The sequence below is a fragment of the Arvicanthis niloticus genome, chromosome 2 (assembly GCF_011762505.2).
Source record: "Arvicanthis niloticus isolate mArvNil1 chromosome 2, mArvNil1.pat.X, whole genome shotgun sequence".
NCBI lineage: Eukaryota > Metazoa > Chordata > Mammalia > Rodentia > Muridae > Arvicanthis > Arvicanthis niloticus.
Window position 1 is genome coordinate 44,214,339 of NC_047659.1, and position 21,282 is coordinate 44,235,620.

The window sequence follows — 21,282 nt, forward strand, 5'->3', positions numbered from 1 at the left end:
GTTGTTGTTTGAATGTATGTAGTTTTAGAGCCGACCACTTTCTATTGGCTAACCAATAAGATGGCCCATTCTTGAGAGACACTTTTTTCAGCAGTCATTAGTTGCCCGTAGTGCTTTGTGTAAGGGCGGGGACACTGAGATAGTCTGCTTCCAGATGATTGTGTGTGTTGGTATTACCAATGTTCTGGTCTAGTTTATACAGCCCATTTCTCCTATTTCTAGGAGACTTTTACAGCAAAGTTCCTGATATTCTGCCTCTTACAGTCCTACTGATCCCTCTTCATCAATGTTCCTTCAGCCATAGATTCAGGAGCTGTAATGTAGATTGTCTATTTGATGTGGGCTCCCCACAGTCAATCTATTAATCTCTGTATTGTTGTGTCCAGTTGTGGTTTTACTGATGGTTTCCATTTGCTGTGAAGAAAGGCTTCTCTGGTGTGGGCACACTTAACTGTGGGCTGTAGAATAAGATCTAGGATGCAATTAGGAATTATGCTGCTCTAGCCAAGTGGTGGTGGTAGAACCCTTTCTTAGAATCATGACCTAAATGATGTCTAGGTTTCTAGTATCAGGCATGATAATCTCACCTACTGAGTGATATTTAAGCCCCATTAGATAGGCATTCGTTGTGACCAAAACGTGAGTCTCACTTATTGCAATCTAGCTTTCATAGTTCCAGAAAATACTATACAAGAGGGCAAAGGAAGCAAGCAATACACAGCCCTATGGGGCTGCTACATCTATGATCTATAACAATGTTATCATGACAAAAGTTTAATCTGTGTTAGTGTCTCACGGGATTGTGGCTATGATGTTTAGAGTGTAAATATTTTTGTCTCAGCAACCAAACCATCTAGTGAGACAGAAGATTATAGAAGAAATATAATTTTGAAGTTATGTTTTTTTTTTCATGATAGGAAGAAGAAACAAAGGAGCCATTAGGACAAGGTAACCTAGGAAGTCCTTGTAAGCAAACAGATTACATACATAATGATGGGGGTAACAATAACAAAAGTGATAAATTTGCAAATGTGCATCAAGATTGCCATACTCTCAAGTACTGTTATAAAAAAGTACAAGGCGAGTGTCCTCAGACAACCTTTGTGACTTTAAAAGCTTTTTAATTGTCTTCCTGAAAAAGCTTTTACTGTTTAAATTTTTGTTTTTTTGTTTTATCAAAATATGAAGATGTGAAAATGTAGAGATATGGTACACATGTTAATAGCCATTCATGTATCTTTCAACCTAGGTATTGACTTGACGGCCCAAAATGTTTTCATTAATGTTTTCATGGCTTTGTTGTATAGATAAGACATCCATACCACAGACAGTCGAAGATTCAGCTGAGGACTCTGAGGTGTGTTGATTTCTGTTTTAAAGCTATAAATGACATAGCTTACAAAATTCATTTCAGTCAGATTTAATTTCATTCGCATATATGATGAATAAAGTTTTATTTTTCATTTGTTAGCTTATGTCACTAACTCTATTTGAATATAGAAGTTAATCTCACTTTTTCTTTAGCTTTTTAAAAAATTTTTAAATTTCTTTTTCTTTAGCTTCTGACAGGTTTGTATCTATAACTTGATAGACTGTATATATCTTTTTCCTAGTGACTGATACGGTGAGTAAGTGATAGAAAGAAAGAAATATACCTTCCAAAATTATGTATATGTATGTATATATATAAATACAGATATTTGCTTTTCATGACAGGAAGAAGCAAAACAGCAGCCAGTAGAAGAAAGAAACCAAGAGAGACATTGTCAGAGAACAAATAATGGTAACTTCAGTTATGCTCATAACAATAATAAAATTCTGAAATTGCAAATGTACACAAAATGTTTGATACTCACTTCTAGCAAGTTCCCAAGTGCATGTCCCTAAACAAACATCACTCTCTTTAAGTATTTTTTCTTGTCCACTTCTACTATAATAATTTTTCCTCAAAAAAATTGAATTATCTGAGATTTTTGTCTTCAGGTGTTATTTCTTTAAAATATACAAATATCAAAATATAGATATAAGATATGTAAGTGTATATACTTATAAATTCACTGTGACAAATGTTCTCACTAATTGTTCTGTTACTACATTGTTTAGATAAGAACTTTTCACAGATATTTGAAGATTCAAGTATGGACTCTGAGGTTTGTCCAACAGTTTTGTTTTAGAAAAAAAAATTAGTCTGTGCTAAATTTATTTTAATAGAACTAGTGAATCAGTCATTTAATTTCTCCTTTGTTATCATAGGACATTCTCTTTACCAGTATATAGAAATTAGTCTGTTTAAGTTCTTTATATATTTTAAATTAAAATAGAATTATATTACTTTCTCTCATCCTTTTCTCTTGTCTTCCACACCTCCCAGCTTGCCTCATGTCCCTCTTTCTCTTTCATGTCCCTCTCTAAAAAACTGATAACTTCTTTTCTACCGGTTAATATTGATACACACACTCATATAATTTCCCTTCTTTTGAATGGGGCTTTTAGTTTAGCTTTTTTTTTTTTTTGCCGTCAACACACGAGTGCCACTATTGCTGACTGGGTTCCATAGTTCCAGAAAATACTACCCAGGCCCCAAAGGGACAGAATCATTTAATCCTACTCAGATGCAACATGCATCAAACATAACCATAATTAGTGTGGCAACAGTTTAATTTCTTTTATCTTCAGCTTCTCACAGGATTGTACCTATAACTTAAAGACTGTAAATGTTTGTCTTAGTAACTGATGATAATGGTGAATAATGATAAGGAATGAATGAAGAAATATAATTTCTGAAGTTAGGTTTTCTTTCTTTCTTTCTTTTTTTCATGACAGGAAGAAGCAGCAGAGCAGCCAATGGAGAAAAGTAACCCATGGAGTCTTTGTAAGCAAATGAATAATGATGGTCTCGCTTATGCTAACAGTGGGGATAACACTAACAGTGACACACTTGCAGATATGCAGGAAGACTGTTCCATGCTCCTGCACTACTAAAAGCATGCATGCCCCCAAATAAACATCACTTTTTTTTACAAGTACATTTAGTTTTTAATGATTAAAAATGTATTCATTCCTCAAGGGAGTAATTGTTGCTTATAATTTTTTTTCCAACATCACTTCTTTAAAATATTTTTCTCTTACTTACTTCTTACTGTAAAAATGCCTTCCTGGTTGGTGGTTCAGTCTCTGGGAGCTCCCAAGGGTCCAGGTTAGTTGACTCTGTTGGTTTTCTTGTGGAGTCCCTACAACCTTCAGGTTCCTCAATCCTTCCAATTCTACCACAAGACTCCCAGAGTTCTGTGTGATGTTTGGCTGTAAGTCTCTCCATCTGTTGCAGTCAGCTGCTGGGCGGAGCCTCTCAGAGGACAGTAATGCTAGGCTCCTACAACAACTAGAGTGGGGGTGAGAGGGAGGGGTTATCCCCAACTCTGTTGCCTGCCTGTGGATCCTATTCTCCTACCTGGATTGCCTTGTCTGGCATCAGTGGGAGAAGATATGACCAGTCCTGCAGTGACTTAATGTGCCAGGGTGGGCTGGTGTCCAAGGGGGCCTCCCACTTCTCAGAGGAGAAGGAGGAGTGTTGAGGGAAGGGGCTGTGTGCCAGGGACTTGGAGGAAGAGGGGGCTGCGACCGGGATTTAAAGAGAATAAATAAATACATAGATAGATAAATACCTGGGGAAAAAAGTGCCTTCCTTAAAATACACAATTGTCTACAATTTTGTCTTGCTTTTTTATATTAATAAAATATAAAAATATCAAAATGTAAAGCAATTATACATGAAATATATACAAGCATATATATTTACTTTTACTATAATACATATTCTTATCAATGTTTCTGTGACTGCATTGTATAGATAAGAAGTCCATATTACAGAAATTAGAAGATTCAAGTGATGACTCTGAGGTTTGTTCAATGCCGACTTTCTTTTTGAGAAAATTCCTCGTACGAAGTGTATAAAGTCCTAACACTATTTAGAAAGAAATTTGCAACATAGTGTTTTGTGTCATGAAACATAAGCAATTGATGACTGTGGGACTATAAATTATGAACAGAAAAGGAAAAATTCACAAACAGAAAAAAATCAGTATGTGTGTATGTGTGTGTGTGTGTACATTGTCTATACAAGTGTGTATGTGCATGTGTGTGTATGTGTTTGTATGTGTGTATATATGTGTATATATATGTGAGTGTTGTCTGTTTATGTATATATATGTGTGCATGTATGTGTATGGAGGTGCATGTGCATACTTGTGTGTGTGGTGTATGTGAATGTTGTGTGTTTATGTGTGTATGTATGTGTATATATGTGTGCATGTATGTGTGTTATTGTATGTATGTGTTAAATTTTGGTTTCATATTATTTTACCTGTACAAATAATTTTTAAAAACCAAGATTATTTTTCCTTTATGGGAACAGTGGGTTTAGAATTACAGATACGCCGGGCGGTGGTGGCGCACGCCTTTAATCCCAGCACTTGGGAGGCAGAGGCAGGGGGATTTCTGAGTTTGAGGCCAGCCTGGTCTACAGAGTAAGTTCCAGGACAGCCAGAACTACACAGAGAAACCCTGTCTCGAAAAACCAAAAAAAAAAAAAAAAAAAAAAAAAAAAAAAAAAAAAAAAAAAAAAAAAAAATAGAATTACAGATACACAGCAATCTCATATTCCATGGGGCCATTGCAAAAAGGGTTGTACTGATGTCCTAGGTAAAAGGTAAAATCCCAGATTGTGGTCTCACTAAGCACATAGCTGAAGTGTCAATATGTAATAATACTTGGCTCTCTCTGGTAGTAGCCAGATACATTTTAGTTTCTTTAAACAGCAGGGCCTTTACTGTATTATACACAAGGTTACGGCATCTGCTTATCAGGCCTGTGCACTGTCTTTGCAGTACTCTGTACTGTGAGGTCTGCAGGTGCTGCACATCTGATTCTTCAGAAGTAGTTTTCTCATTCTAAATAGTAAGGATGCCTTGAAGCACTATTACTTTTGAGCACTTTTAGAAGGGTGGTTTTGTGAATGTTCTCTAATTTTTGGTTTAGTCTAGTAAACTGCCCTGTTCACTCCTTGTTGAGACTGTCACATTTGATAATATTTTGCTGCTTGGTGTCATATGACCTTTCCTGGTCAGTTCTCATAGTCATTGGCCATATGAAGATAAATTTGATCTAATAGCATATATGAGGTTCTTGGTTCAATGATTCTGATTTTTATACAATGTTTTTTTTTAAATATTCAAATCTGTTTCTAGAAGAGAAAGTTCAGATACCTTTGAAAATCATTAAGGGGCACTGGTGCAAATCAGTTTCGATGCTTATCTTAACAGAGTATATTTGAGTGGCTTCCCAAGAAGGGTATTGATCATTTACATGGTGCTGCAGATCAATCAGGAGATAAACACATTAAAGGTAAGAACTATACATCATGTAAAAAGCCATTTGGTGGAGCCTTTGCTTAAAGTAGAAAGGCTGATATATGATAGAAGTCAAAGAATATCATTACTGATGTTTCAGGAGCTTTGGGAGGGAAAAAGAGAGGGGGAGGGAGGGAAGATGAAGAAGAACAGAGGGAGGGAAAGACAGATAGAGAAACCGGACGTGGAGTGAATAGCAACCACTCAATTCTGTTCCTCACACCTCCTAGTTATCAGAGTAGTGGGCTGATTAAGCTTGTATATTCAATGATTAATCTGGATAAAATGCTTCTACTGTTTCTGAGGTTGTTATTTTTGAATGAGGAAATTGTCTTTTTCCTTGAGAGGATGCCATGATACTTCAAACCAATGAAATATTGTATGCAAACCACATAACAGAGCTCATTTCTTAGATACTGAAATTGCTTTGCACAGCCAATATTGCACTGACTTGAAACGCAACAGCTTGTCAAAACCTAACATTGTGTGAAGGTTCAGTTCGTTTTGATAACACACATTTCAACCCTGAACTCTTGTACATTATTTCCTTCTATTCTGCCCTTTAAAATTCAGTTGAAAAAAATTTATACAGTATTTTTGATCAGTGTGATCAGAATATTCTTTACTTTGAATTCATTTCCTTTTCACATGAATGGATCAATAAATTTGTTTTTTTTGTTTGTTTGTTTGTTTTTTGGCTGGTTTGGTTTTTGTTTTCCAAAATAACTTTTTCACTTTAGCCCTGGCTGTCCTGTAACTCACTCTACAGACTAAGCTGGCTAAGAGCTCACAAAGATCTGCCTGCCTCTCCTTCTAAGTGCTGGGATTGTGCACCACCACTACCCAGTAAATAAAATTTAAGGCATCTAAACTTGAAGAAAAACAGGCCATATAAATACCACACAAATGCATGCAAAATAAACTCATTTTATTAATTATTATTCTGTAATGAATAGTTGAGAACCACTTTCTTGATATTAAATGACTCGTGCTCTCGAAGAGTCATCACCACTGTGCAATTCCTAAATTGCAGGACAAATTGAAGAATGTAGTGTAAATGACTCAAAGGTATTTTGTGAAGTGTCTGTTCTCTTCCATTCTAGTATTGTTTCCGAGAGTTCAGATGTCATTGCAAGGGTTAGGTTTGATCATATATATTTTTCTATATCAACCACCACAACTTCTTTTGTATATTTCCTCTTAATATTTCAGTTAACTGCAGTCATAGAAATCTGTCATTAAAGATTTTAGTTTCATGTTTTATTAAAGCTAAAAACTTGTTTCACTGCAGGATATTTCTTCAATGTTGCTATATACAGCAAGCAAACAAAACTCTCAAACAAAACAAAAAAAAAACCAACAACACCAAAAACAAACCAAAAAAAAAAAAAAAAACCAAAGAAAAAACCCCTATGCTCCCCCAGTTTTCATGGAATGAATTTTCATGCAACTGTTAGTTTTTGACAGTTTCCTGCATTTCAGATCAGTGTAATATTGAATATGAGAAACTAGACCATTTATTTAGTTATTTCTAAAATTAGCATCAAGGTTTTGTTGCATCAATATAGGTCTGCTTTGACATGTTTACATAAAACTGTTTTGTCTCTTTGGTATTTAGAACCTTCAAAGAAGTATCCTCTTTTTAAGGTAATTGCTTTGATATATTCATAGAGGATCAATAACTGCACCATGTATATAGTATACAATGAGCACTAAGTATTTTGTTTCCAATACATGCAGCCCACCATTGAAATGAACGACTCAGTTCCTAAAAATGCATTAGGAATGGCAGAAGTGCAGACATTAACATCAGGTAACTTTTGTGATGAAAGTCTCTCTGGAAAAACGCCTTGAACTATTGGGAAAGGTTACAGCACTTACTTTTTCTTTTTTTGCTTCTAAATTAATGAAACAATTTGATGTAAATAATCCAATTGCCACTACTAGTATCATGATTTTTTTTACAATGGGAAACCTTTTAAAATTGTAAAGTGTGTGTGTGCATGTGCACGTATGTGTTGCATAATACTTCACTTCCCTAGTGAATTCCTTTAATACTCTAACCTTTCTTTAATGTGTTCTCTGTATTTATGCTCAGTCTCTATGTCAGTGGTTCTCCATCTTCCTAACCCTGCAATCCTTTAATACAGTCCCTCATGTTGTGGTGGCACCCAACCATAAATTTATTTTCTCTGCTACTTCATAACTATAATTGTACTACTGAGTAGTGTTTCAGTTGCTAAGTCCACTGCAAATGTTTTCTAATGTTTGTGACCCTGCTGTTCTACATGTTGGATAAGGCGTCATTTCTAGAAAAGGCATTCTGATATTTTTTTAATCGTTCTTGCTTTTTAGAACACAGGGAGGGAGCCAAAAATCACTTAGTGGGTGAAATAAACAGGCACCCAAAACAATTGAAAGAATTGCTGCCTCCCCTTCAGAGTGTAATGGGTAAATGAGTAAGAAAGTTATTGAACTTTCAATAAGTAAATAAAAATACTCTAGAAAAATCATAACATCCCTGAATTAGAGTGGTACTTAGTAGTACCTGTTAGAGGAAGATGACCAAATCGTGGGGGCCTCATATAAAAGTCTGAGCAGAAAGAAGACATAATACTTGTCCAAATGTTGTATGACCATACGTGGGACATTAAGGAGTAGGGTATTGACTGATAGAGGCAGTAAGCAATACTTTTCACAAGGTAAAGGATTACTGGGTAGTTTAAGAGATCCTGGTATGGAATAGAAAAGAAAACTGTAAATCCATTTGCTTCTCAGTTATTTTAAGCTAATTTCCAGCTTTGATCTCTTTTGTAGAGTGGTTGCATTAGTGGATGAATATGAGTACAGTGTGCATTAGAGATGGTGGGTTTAGATGTCCATTCAAGTGTCATATGCAGCTTTTGCATAATTAAAACAGTATTTTACAGAGAAAGTTATCTAGCTAACATTTAGGCCAATTAAACTTTTAACACAATCTCATTATTATTAGTTTAAAATTGTCTATTATTATAAATACTATCATTCAATTAATAAATTTATTGTAATTTATTTTTTTCTAAATCTATACATTTTCAGCAAATTCAGATTTAGAACTGACATCATCAAAAAATGAAATAAGTCACAGTGATAGTACAATTAATTCACCATTGGTATGTAATTATTTAAATTTTTATTTGTACATTAAATGCTGAGATTTGTGTGTGTGTGTGTGTGTGTGTGTGTGTGTGTGTGTGTGTGTGTGTGTGTGTTCATATGCCCATTTGCTTGTGTACCTGCACAGGCTTGGTGTGAACTTGCTACTGAAGGTTTGAGGTCACTTTTAAGTGTCCTCCTCCATCATTCTTCACACTATTAAGACAAATTCCTTTTCTGAACTTGGACTGGCTTCCCCAAGGTCCACTGATATTTTTTCTTCCCCAGTGCTAGAATACACTGCAACATGGTACCTACCTTTTCATGTGGGTCCTTGGAGCTTCTATTCAAGTTCTGATGATTGCAAAACCAACCTACTGAGCCATCTCCTAACTTGAGTACTGTCTTTTCTTAAATTAATAATAAGGTGAAGGCATGTGAAATTGTATTTCAGGTTATCTTACAGAATAGATTGTTATAACTTAGTATTTAATTATAAAACATTTTACCTTCTTTAGCTTCCATAGAATTCTTCAAATATGTTTGGTTTGATAGAAAAATATCACCCTTCTTTTAAAAAATTACAGCCTTACTTTATATGTAGCAATATAATTTCCATATCAAATGATAGCATAATAAAGTGATTTGATGTAGTTAGAAGGAAAAATTCAGGTTACAAAACCCTTCCCCACAAGAAATGTATTTTTTAAATTCACTTTTTCTACATGAGTCCTGTGGCAATGAACTCATACTAGTCACCTCTGATCCCCAGTGTGCTAATCATCAATGGAGTGGAAAGGGTATGCAATTTTCACAATCATATTGCAAAGAATAACATATATTAGATTCTTCTGCAATGTCAAAAATGGCACTTTCTACTTGAGTATACCATGGTTGAACTCATCTATCTACCACTGGAAAACCATAGACAAATTTTAATCCAGCAGGATAGCTCTTCCTGGGAAGGGATCACATCCAAACATATGATCCAGCCAGAGTGCAGACATGCTCTAGATTACAATATGATCTGGCTGGAATACAGACACATCTTTAGTACACACTTTTAATATCTAAAAATGAAGGTTAAGGTTAGTTTGTAGAAGGAAACAGCCATGTTTGACAGCACCATCTAATTGGGGGGCAGACAAAGTAATAAATCAGAGAAAGATTTGACAGAGTAGGTCAGAGATGGGATACACCCAACTCATTTGAACAGCAGAGGAGGACAGAGACTACTTGAGAGCAGTGTGAGAGGGGAAAAAAAAGGTGGTGTATGTGTACAGGAGTTTTACAGGGACAGTTGTTCAGAGACAGGTTACAGAGAGGACAAGCTAGACACAGGTGAAGACAGAACAAGTCAGAGAATGAGAAGGAGCCAGAAAATTAGAACGGATTTCCAAAGTTAGTATGAGACCAGGCAGAGCAATTCAGTCAGAAGCCAAGAGAAGCTTGATGGAATCAGTCAGCCTGGAAGATAAGCGTGTATTGTGATTAGAAGCTTCCAGGTCTAGGCCTAGGGATAGTTAGAACAGGGAAAGAAATGCTCTGGTCTCAGACAAGCTCTGTATGACAAGAGCTTGTCACACATATGCATGTGAGAGACAAGCTCCCACACAGCTTTGTTATGGCTCTCATCATTTCATCTAAAAAAATAAAAATGACATTTACACAAAATGAACAACTACTGTGATAGAGTTAAAAGCCACACAGAACTCCCCCTATGTGCATTCAGGCAGATTGTGTGCTTTTGCTGGTGACTCTATCTTTTCTTGTGGGGTCATATGATCTTTTCTATGTCTGTTTTCTAAATATTTAGACATTATCCACATATACCCCTTTGTACATCTCTACATGTACACATTATAGGCCAGAATCTGCTTGTGAGGGAGCACATATAGTCCTCATCTTTTCTCCTTTGGGTCACCCATTCTTCTCCAAGTGGATGACTGTAAAAAATTGATTGTCATCAGTTGTTCGAAATTTTCAGGTTTAAAGATTGAAGTCCTCCATGGGCTCTGTGGTGCCCTTCATTCCCTTCACGGAAGGAGAAAAACCTGAGGTCATAAAATCAATAGCAGTTAGAAAATTAATAGCCTATCAGAGAATGACTGCTTTCTGAGAGGGGCATTTTGGTGTTTGGGTATAAACAGTAGCTTTCAAACTTACTTTATTTTAGACAGAGTAAGTCAGAAAATGTTGCCGAAGATGTCATGTACTGTCTTTATTCACTATTATAGTAGTTTGTGTTCAAACATAACACTATGTAACTTTCTCACCTTTAGACAATTTTATGCAACATATGCTGTAGAGACATTCTTGGTGCCCTTGGAGTGTTCTTGCTGTTGCTTTAAATGACTAGGATTTAAATGTTTCTGGTATTGAGTATGTACTGTATGACAGGCAGCGTAACATTGAATGTATCAGATAAGGTCACGTGGCAGACCGACAGGACAGAAAAACAGGTAAACTAGACTTGGAGTCATGGTAGTCATTAATAAGAAGGAAAAGGTTTGGATAAAACCCATTGATAACATTAGCAGTTGCAATAAATTAGAGGTGTGGGTGGAACTCTGTTGTCAAAGTAAATTGCTGTATGAGACATTGAAGCTGCATCAGTTTTCAAAATGTCCACTTATGTTCTTTTAAAATAAGCTCACACATCTTATGCATATCATTTATATATTAATTTTTATCAGACTGTATTTAACTACATTCCACGGAAGGAGGAGAATGGTTATTTAACTGGAAGTGCACATCTACAAGGACAAAATACAGCAATAGGACAAATGAAAGGTAGAACTATGTTTTCTTAAAAGTCATTTGTAAAGTTACTTTAATCATGTAGGTCAACATATACTATTCAAAGAAATGTGTCAATGGTACAAGAATTGTATCTCCATATTCTACAAAGGTTGCAAATGAGAACATCATTAACCCAATTGAGTTAGTAAATAAAGAGTTAGGTGTTTAAAGATTGAAGGATATTAACCATAGAGAAGAGGAGAGAATAATGACCAAAAAAGAAGTGAGCAATGTTTGTGAGAGGAAGCAAATGCTGGAGAATATACTAAAATATGCAAAATAATAAAGTTTTTTTTTTTTTAAAGAAGGATAGATTGTATAGTGTTGAGAGAAGACTATAAAGGGATATTGTAATGCCTAAACCTGGCCAGAAACTAGAGCCAAATATTCTTTCTTCTTTTTGTCCTTGATGTTTGCTTGCCATTAAACTTTAAAGTATTCCACCATGTAGTCTATTTTTTTTACACTGGGCAAACACAAATCAATGTAGTACATCATATATAAATGGGCTCTGATGCCATGTAACTCATGACTTCATGATAGAATCATACAGAGAAGAGAATCAAGAAGAAGAAGAAGAACATCATGGGCAAATTGTGAAGATTAAGGCATAAAAACCAGAAAAGATTGCCTATATATTCTCTTTAACACTTGAAAACCAAATTTCAGTGTTGTAATTCCATGATCTATTATTTCCATTGTATAGTTGCCAAACCTTCTCATACAAGTTAGTAAGGAACATTCAACCTGTTTAATCTTGGAATTTAAAACTTCCAAGTGGACTTAATGGTTAATGACTTAATCATTCCATTTCACATAGTTTTTTTTAAAGCAATAATTAGACTTACAGTTTTACTCCTTCAGTAAGAACTAATTGTGCAGGGAATGGGAACTGACAGTTTTAAATCTTAAATATTCAGAACCATTGTCTCAGTTCAAGCCTGAATCATCTATATTTGGAGATAAGGAAAACATGGCAGCAGGAAGAGAAGGCATGATGGCAGGAACAGGAGCCTGGATGGTGCACTTTCTGTCTGCATGGGTGACCATGAGGTTGCATTGGGCTAAAAAGCCCCAAGGCCTGCTCCATGCCAGGGTCGACTTCATTCAGCAAGGCGCCACCCCTTAAACCATTCATCACCCTCCCCAGCCAGTGCCAGTAGCATTCAAACACCTGAGGACATTTTACATTACTGTCACAGCACATTCATTTTCCTTAGAAAACATAGTCACGACCAATGAAGATTTGCCTTAGTAACCTGGTCTCAAAAGTAAAAATATTCCAGGAAATTTCAAACATCTTTCCACATATAAGGATAATGGAATAGTAATTTTTATGAAGGTAACTCAGGACATTTTAATTTTTCTCTTTAAGGATGTTTTAAATGGAAATAAAATGACATCACATTGCCCCTCCTTTCTTCCTGGTGATAGGCTATTTTCCTTTCATTGTTCTGTTGCAAGTGCGAGTGCGTATGCTGCATTTATAAATGCAAATGGTAGTCCCTTTTTACTGTTTGCGTGTGTATGGCTCCAGGGCTGTTTCTGTTAGTAGTTAGTCATAGAATGTACAATGAGGTAGAATGTTCCTATGACATTTTAAACTTTTATAGCAGAGGTTTTGTTCATATATGTTAAATTCACGACTTTGTAAGTGAATCTTAGGAATTAGATTCCTTGAACCTATTAACATCAAATATCTTTGATGTACTGAGATTATGTGTAATTACCTAACTAATTATACACTGAGTAAATATTCAAGTATTAATGGTAGTTTAAAATGTCTCAATAAGATCCAAGTTTTATTATTAGCAAGTTTTATTATTTGAAGCTTTGGTATTTATTATGACTACAGTTTTAGCCAATGTTTCATTATAGTATAATTAACATATGCCTTCACCAGCAGAGCCAGCAGCTGATATGACATTAAGAGAAGAGGAAGAAATTGATGATGACAGTGACTATACCCAGGCTTTTGTATGTGGACCCGTATATTTATCCTATAATTTGATATGTTTTGATGTTCTAACAATGTAGCATAGGTGAATGAAGTGTAATTTCAGATTACTATATAGAATGACTGATCATGAGTTACTATTTAGATTTTTAAATATTTACATTGTGATGGTTTTTAGGATATTTTCAGAGTCTAAATTACCTTAGAGCTAAACATGATGTTTGAATTTACTACCACATACCTGGTGCTAGCCTATGCTCCCACTTGTACAACTGTCTCACTATGATAATATATGAAGATAAATATCATATCTGATGAGAAGTCATTTAATGTTACAGTCTAGACAATATGGTGACTTACAAGTTGGATTCATATAGAATGTGACTGGTTCAATGATTAAAGATTTGACATTCATGACTTCTTCAGTCTGTATGATTCAGAACTTAAATAACAATACCCATTAAGAGAATGTCTACTTGCAGAATGTGACATTTTGTTATTAGTATATAAAAATATTTCTGAATTATCTACATTTCAAAGAATCAAATTAGGAAATGTCAAAATACTGTTTATTCTTAATGAAAATTATAATGAACTTAATATAATTCATATTGGTACCTATTACTACAAAGAATTCACATTCCAAAAACTTTTAATAAGCATATGTTATGAGAATATTCTCATTGATACTTGAGGTAATCGGATGGGTGCTTTATAGATTTTGAAATTGCATATATTTTTTCCCATTTTATATGATAGATAGGCAAGCATGTAAGATTACACATAAGGTTTTATGACATGGTCACAGAAGAATAAAACAAGAGAACAGAATACACTCATAAGTCAGAATATGTGCTTCAGTAGAAAATAGAATAACATTAACAGTATAGTCATTATCTAGCCAGAGTTTATCCCTCTGAGTATGAAATTGAAGATCAGCCTTATATTGAGAACATCAGTTAAGTTAATCACTTGGACCATGCTACGTAGGACATACAGTACAAAGAATCACATCTATTCATCATTAGATTTGGGAATTACTGAGATGTAAAGAAAGGTACACATATTTTAGTCACCTTTATCCTTGTAATGTATAGATTAATGTAATGAGTAGCTGTCATATTTCACAATATTCTTATACTCCTCTTCTTATTAAAACTTATTTTACACGTTTGAAGTTCTCCTTCAATTGGAATACAGTATTATTCATACTGATATTTGCCTATTACACAACACAGTCTAACACTAATTCTCTTTACTACATTATAATTTCCATTCTGATTTTTTTATTATTTAAATATTTACAATTAATACTTTGGTTTTCTAGCCCCTGTTTGTCTAGAAGAAACTGGCAGTATAATTTTCTTGACATATGCTACTTAGAATACAACCTTACTAGCTGCCTACTCTCCTTTTCCTTCAATATAATATGTCATTGAAATTATTCCTATTTATTCATATTCTACTATAGTAAGTTTCCTCATTTTCAGTATATTGTAAAAATAATCATTTTTGATTAATTTGATTAATTGATCAATCATTTTCAGTATATTGTAAATAATAATGTTATTTTTTCCTTTTGGCCACTTAGTTCCCATCAATAGTGACTCTGAGACTAATTATTTATTATCAAATGTCTAAGCCACAAGCGTTGGCTCAATCCTCGACTAGCTTGTAATTTATTCACCTGTCCAAACTATTCTGTCTCCTGCAAGGTTAGTTACCTCTCCTTTAGTCCCAGTCTTCCTCTTTTTTCGTGTCTCCTCACCATCTCTTGCAGCATTTCACTCAGCATCTCCATCAACACATTTTTATTCTCTTACTATTTCTCAGAATCCTCACTCTTCCTGCCAGTATCCTTCCTTCTATTTCCTGCCTCGGCTCACTGGCCACCAGCTTTTTTTTTTTTTTTTATTGACAGGTGATGCTGTATAAGAGATTATCTTTACAACATATGTTTAAAACTATCCTCTTATTTGTCTAGGAATGCGTGTAGAGTTTAGTGATCACACTTTTTCACCGTTAACATTTTATTGTGATGGCTTTCCGTGGTTTAGTTTATGTAGTCAGTAGCCATAAGAGGACAAGAGAGAAACTTGATATAGGTTACCTATATGAGGTTCTCTACTGAGATGATGTTTCAAATACATTCCTCTCTCCATTTTTCAGTACTATTCTTTTTCAATAAGAAATTCACTTGTGTGTCATAAGTGACTGAGATTTAGTGAAAATCATTTTTAATATCCCTCCTAACAGAATATCTCTGAGACATATGGATTAAAGAAGATTTTGGGTTATTTACAGAGGATACCAAACCAACGAACACAAAATTTGGTCACTGGAGGAATGGCTGGTAAGGACTATCTTATTTTAAAGCCATTACTGAGTCTGAGGAAGTATCTCAGCAGTGGATAGTTGAGTCCAATTCCATGTTCTGTCAAAAGAAATCTGTCAATGGGACTATTCCTTCTAAACCAGGATACCTGATACATTCTAGTAGCCAAAGAAATTCACTGTTTTATGTATTTTAAATTAGAAGAGAAGTTGAGTTACAGCAAGAACAATATGAATGGAACAAAAATATCAACCTCCCGAGGCACAAGGAACATCACAGGGGATAGAAAAACCATGAGAGCCAGAGGTTGGGGAGGACTGCCATAAAGCTGTGTCTTCTGGACACGAAAGAGCCATTGCACATGAGTCACAGCAGCTATGGTTGCTTGTAGGAATTCTACATGACATCAAGCCAGTTAACATCCCCACATGGATTGGGGATGGTTGTATGAAGCCCCATCTCTAGCTGAAGCATTAAATGTCAGTTGATGGCTACTGTGAGAGGGAAAATAATTTTGTTCAGGTGTGCAGTGTTTGGTAGGTTGTACATGTTCTGGTGGATGGCTCAGTACTCATATGCATATGGGTAGCAATAACTTGACTCTGTGGACTGTAAAAAGAAGTAAAGGACATTAACTTGGAAAAGCATGTATCTGCAGGACTTGGAGAGAGAGTTGGTGGAAGATATATCAAAATATATTGTATATATGTATGACATTCTTAAAGCAACTTTCAAGCAAAAGTAATCATAAGGAATATATGTCATTCACTTCTGCAAAATTGGAATTTGATTGTTCTTAAGCAGGTATTATATACATTTGAATATATTCCCAGGTATCCTAATATCAGGAGTAGCAAAACAAAATGAAATACAGAGCAGACAGGTCATGAGCCATAAGTTTTGAGCACAGGAAATAATAACCAAGGCCTGACTGTAGAGGAAGTGTGTGAAAATAAAGAAATTTTTATAAAATGAAAGACAATGTACTTTACAAGTCTGACTGTAGATGAATCTAACACCTAACTGTCAAAAAGAAAAAAAAGCAGTATTTTCCATCACTTTTCCTTCCTCACTGTTGGAAAGACATTAGAAAATATTTACATCATTCTGTAAACCTGTGCTTTACTTTCCTTGGTTAAATGTAGAGATAGATTTAAGTCATACTGAAGGGATCCTGTGGCATCCTGTCTTCTCTTCAGTGACCATTTTAGATAATAAGATGAATCTTCATAAACAGAAGGCAGTTTTCAAGGAATTGGATTTGAAACTTCTAAAATATTTCTGTCTTCACATATAGTGACAAGAACAATCATTGCGATATGGACATAAGGTTAAAGAAGAAGAGTGGTTAGAAAAATTGTAAGAGCCAGAGGATCATGGCATTTGCTGTGACGCTGTGTCTTCTGGGAATGTGTCTTCTGGGAATGTCAGAAGCTACACCCAGGAAGTCTCACAAATGAGGCTGCCTAAACATGAGCTGATCAAGGGCAACACCAACAGACAAGCTGATGTGGATGGAGGAAAGCTCAAGAGGCCTCAGCACTACACAAAGACCTATGGGAACTAGGGAAGGCTGAGAGTGGGAGCAGCAGCCTTCTCCAGTGAAGAGCACACTTTGTTATTCAATACCAAACCCTGGAAACATACATATAAATAACATTATACAGACTAAGCTGGTTAGTCTGATATACATACAAACATGCATTCATACACATGCATGCACACATGCTCATATATACGCACATAACAATAATTAAAATTTAAAAGAGAACAAGCTGGGTATATTGTAGGATATTGTGGGAGGTATTAGAAAAAGCACTGGGCAGTGTGATCCTGCTAGCTCCTGGCCACCACCACATTCTCGATCTAAGTTCCAACACTAATGGCACCGGTTAACCAGAAGTGCTGGCCCAGGGCCCGCAAAAGTTGGCATGGCTGCTGCCTCTACTGGTCAGCTCCATGGACTCCATGGCTCTAAGCATGGCCCTTAGGCCAACTCTGCCACCCATAGTGGCTCAGTTCAACTCTAGACAATGTCTGCCATCCTCACAATGCCCGGTAGAATGAAGACTCTTAATGCTTAAAGATTATCCAATGGATTTATATATTAGCAAATGCTCAATACACAAGATGCCCACACAATTAGAATTGTCAACCCAATTACCTAACCTTGATATTTATAACTATCTTAGACTTGTTGAGACACACGGACATCCACTGCATGTCCATCTTCTCTCCTCTCTCCTTCCCTTCTTCTTCCTTTCTCATTTTTTCCTCCTCCCAACCCCTCGCTCCACCTACCTCTTCTACTGCCCAATCACAAAGCTCCACTGCAAATACAATGGGCAGGAAAAGTCCTGCAACAGTAGGTTTGGAGGAAAGCAAGGAAAGGGAAAAACAATGTAATTATAATGATCTAAAAAAATATTTAAATAAAATAATTTTGCTGATTGAAATGCATGTTGTTCAGCTATTGAGACATTCAGATACTGTGATATTGAAAGCAGTGAGCATTGCAACTGTGAATACACTGGTGGTATTGCACATTAAAGTTTGTTCATTGATACTAAGTTGATGATTTGTAGATAAATCTTTTTAGATTCATATTTTTCAAAAATTGCAATCATTTTATTTTTTAGCATTGAACAAACTTGGGTTTTTCTGAGTGATCCATCTGTCTGTCTATATTTATCAAGTTTTGAAAAATTACAACTATTTAATACAGATTACTTTTTCAAACAAAGATTAAGGGGGGTTAATCCATTGACTGAGAAATAAAAGTTTAATGTTTAATTTTAAATTAGCATAAAGTGTATTTTTATGGAAGCTTCATTTTACCTACCATCTGTCTCACTGTAGCTCATTTTAATGAAATATCTGTCTTTGCCTGCAGAAGTCAAAGAAATGACATCGAGAGAAGAGCAAAGCCTTGGTGTGAGCAGTGTCAGCAACCACTCATGGGTACGCAAACAGTTATTTACTTTTCCTCTTATAAGGATGGATTTTTTTTCCTCACATAATATATCTCAGTTTTCCTTCCCTCTGCTCCCCTCAGTTCCTCCCCACCTCCCCTCACATCTGGAGCCACCTCCTTTCTGTCTCTCACTAGGAAACCAGCAGGCTTCTAAGGGATAATAATAAAATACAATAACACAAACCAAAAACTAACACATTGAAATTACACGAAACAAGCAATCAGAAGGAAAAGAGTCCAAGATAAGGCACAAGAAACAGAGGCTCACATAGACATTAAACACTAACCTGAAAGCCATAATGTATGTGCAACGACCTGAGCAGACCTATGCAGGCCCTGTGCATGTTGCCTCAGTCTCCATGAGTTCATACATGCATTGATCATGTTGATTTACAGGGCTTCATTTTCTTAGTGTCCTCCATTCCATCTGGCTGTTACACTGCTTCTGTCTCTTCTTCTGCCAAATTCCCTGAGTCCCGAGAGGACTTGATAAAGACATCCCATTTGATGCTGAGTGTCCCATAGTCTTCCAGTCTCTGCATTTTGTCTGACTGTGGGTCTCTGTATTTGTTCCCATCTGCTGCAGGAGGAAGCTTCTCTGATGATGGCTGGGCCAAGCACTGATCTATGAGTATAGCAGAATGTCATTAGGAATCAGTTTATTGCTACTTTAAAACATTAGCACAGTAGTATTTGGATTTACTCTAGGTTCTAGGGCTATCTAATTCTTGGTTCTTGAACATTGAAGCAGTGTTGGATCTGGGTTCTGTCTCTTGGAGTAAGCTTTAAGTCAAATCAGATATTGGTTGTTTATTCCCATGAGACTCATGCCACCATTACACTGGTGTATCTTTCAGGCAGGACACTATTGTTGATCAAATGGTTTGTGGCTAGGTTGGTTTTTGCATTTCTACTTTGGTAGCTTGCAGGACACCTTTCTGTATCACTCATACTAGAATGTATGAGTGAAGATTTTATGTAGGCATCAGCCAGATACCTTTATGTTCAATACCTTGTATAGGTGGTATTTTCAGCAATAAAGTCTTGGGTATACAAATATGTAAAGTGAAGATTCTTATTTAACAATTTGGTTTATAAAAGTGGCATAGAAAAATAAAATAACATGTTAAATTATTCTGTGTAATACTAGATCACAATTTGACTTAGTATTTATACAAATATTTTAGCTCATTTATAATTAAAATATTCTGAGAATGCTCTTGTATTTAAAAGTAAACATCACCTTTACTTTGTTGCAAAGTCTATTTCTGAAAATTGCCTAAATCTACATAGAAATAAACGTCACAACATACTAAAGAGTTAAGATCCAAATATAGTCTCATGAACAAGAAGATAATTAAATCACTTCTAGGCCTATATCCTCTTTCTTTTTAAAGTACCATCTAATTAAAATTATTAACTGGTTAATTCTGTTCTGTATCCATCCATCCATCCATCCATCCATCCATCTGTTGTACTAATGAGAGTGAGTTTCAGTTTGCTGCACTTACAAATATCCCCTTATTCTTTTGGGAGGTGATTGTTGAATTTGGTATTCCTAAGTATCTTTCTGCTCACAACTTCATTTATTCATCAGTGGCGTTACCAAGTGACATTTATTGATGAGATACAAGAAAGCGCAACCTCTATATATTAAATACAGGAAGCCTGTAAAAACAAAGGGTCTTGGGCACTTTTATATATTATAAATATTTGTTCAATTCATCAGGCAGGTGTTGAAATTTGATTTAAAAAGGAGATGCTATGAAACAAGGCCATGCCAGAATGTTCACTTTACATGGCCATGTTAGCACCAATTCCTCCATCAATGAAAAGGAGATGTGACTTAATTTAGAGGTTTGACATGAGGTTTAATATGATAGCATGCATTTTAATTTATGTTACCATTTTTATTGTATTGTTAAGATGATCATGTTGTTACCACCAGGACATTGGAGGAGACACACTTTTATTTTGCTATTTTTTATGATGATCGTGGTAGATTTTTCTGAGTCTTTATTTTTGGTTGTATAATGCTCCTAACTGTATTCATGTGTGAATTGTTTTGTTATAAATGGAAGTTTAACACATTTGTGGTGGTGACTTCAATTTGAAAATAATGCAAATTAATTTTGGCATTCATTTTCATAAAGGATAGTTCCTTATGTGGATATATGCAATATAATAGTCATTCATTTACACAATTACTAACAAATAATTAAATCGTTCCTTGTTGACAAGTATTTAAAGCCACTCTTGTTTCTACCACAATGTTTTTTCTGGGTTTTTATGTTGGTTTTCACTGCTAATGACCATGGGATGATGAAAGTTCTTTGGTTTAGATATGCACCCTGTTCAAATGACAGGATTCCACCACCTACTCTCCTCATCTCTCATATTCAGAGCTTTTGAAATGAGGTATTCAGATGCCCTCCGATGGGAGAAGGTTATGCTCTGCCACTTATTTTTAATATTATTTTTTAAACAGACATTCTCAGATCTTCTGCTACAGAAGGTAGATGTGAGTCCTTTGATTAGAAGCAGAGATCAGACTGGAGAAAATATGGCAAGAGAAGAATCGAAAGGTAAATTCCATATTTTTATGAGTAACCTTTAAAGAAATGTTTGTATAAAACAGGAAGGCTAATGCATGCTGGCCCACAAATATATTTAC

General features: G+C 35.4%; 1 protein-coding gene across 5 annotated transcripts in view; it reads left to right on the forward strand.

Moving 5' to 3' along the window:
- LOC117703140 (uncharacterized) overlaps positions 1-21,282 on the forward strand; it is a 135,423-nt gene that overhangs the window by 32,263 nt on the left and 81,878 nt on the right. For 4 of the 5 annotated variants that reach the window (XM_076928857.1, XM_076928859.1, XM_076928858.1 and 1 more), the window contains exons 22-36: positions 918-948; positions 1,308-1,357; positions 1,717-1,783; positions 2,104-2,150; positions 2,824-2,872; positions 3,848-3,897; positions 5,319-5,400; positions 7,024-7,052; positions 7,146-7,218; positions 8,484-8,557; positions 11,237-11,333; positions 13,249-13,319; positions 15,556-15,652; positions 18,528-18,595; positions 21,097-21,193. In XM_076928857.1, the coding sequence (XP_076784972.1) occupies positions 918-948; positions 1,308-1,357; positions 1,717-1,783; positions 2,104-2,150; positions 2,824-2,872; positions 3,848-3,897; positions 5,319-5,400; positions 7,024-7,052; positions 7,146-7,218; positions 8,484-8,557; positions 11,237-11,333; positions 13,249-13,319; positions 15,556-15,652; positions 18,528-18,595; positions 21,097-21,193 (982 nt within the window). Of the gene's footprint in view, positions 1-917; positions 949-1,307; positions 1,358-1,716; positions 1,784-2,103; positions 2,151-2,823; positions 2,873-3,847; positions 3,898-5,318; positions 5,401-7,023; positions 7,053-7,145; positions 7,219-8,483; positions 8,558-11,236; positions 11,334-13,245; positions 13,320-15,555; positions 15,653-18,527; positions 18,596-21,096; positions 21,194-21,282 lie in introns of all 5 variants that reach the window. The other variant, XM_076928856.1, reaches the window with a different exon arrangement.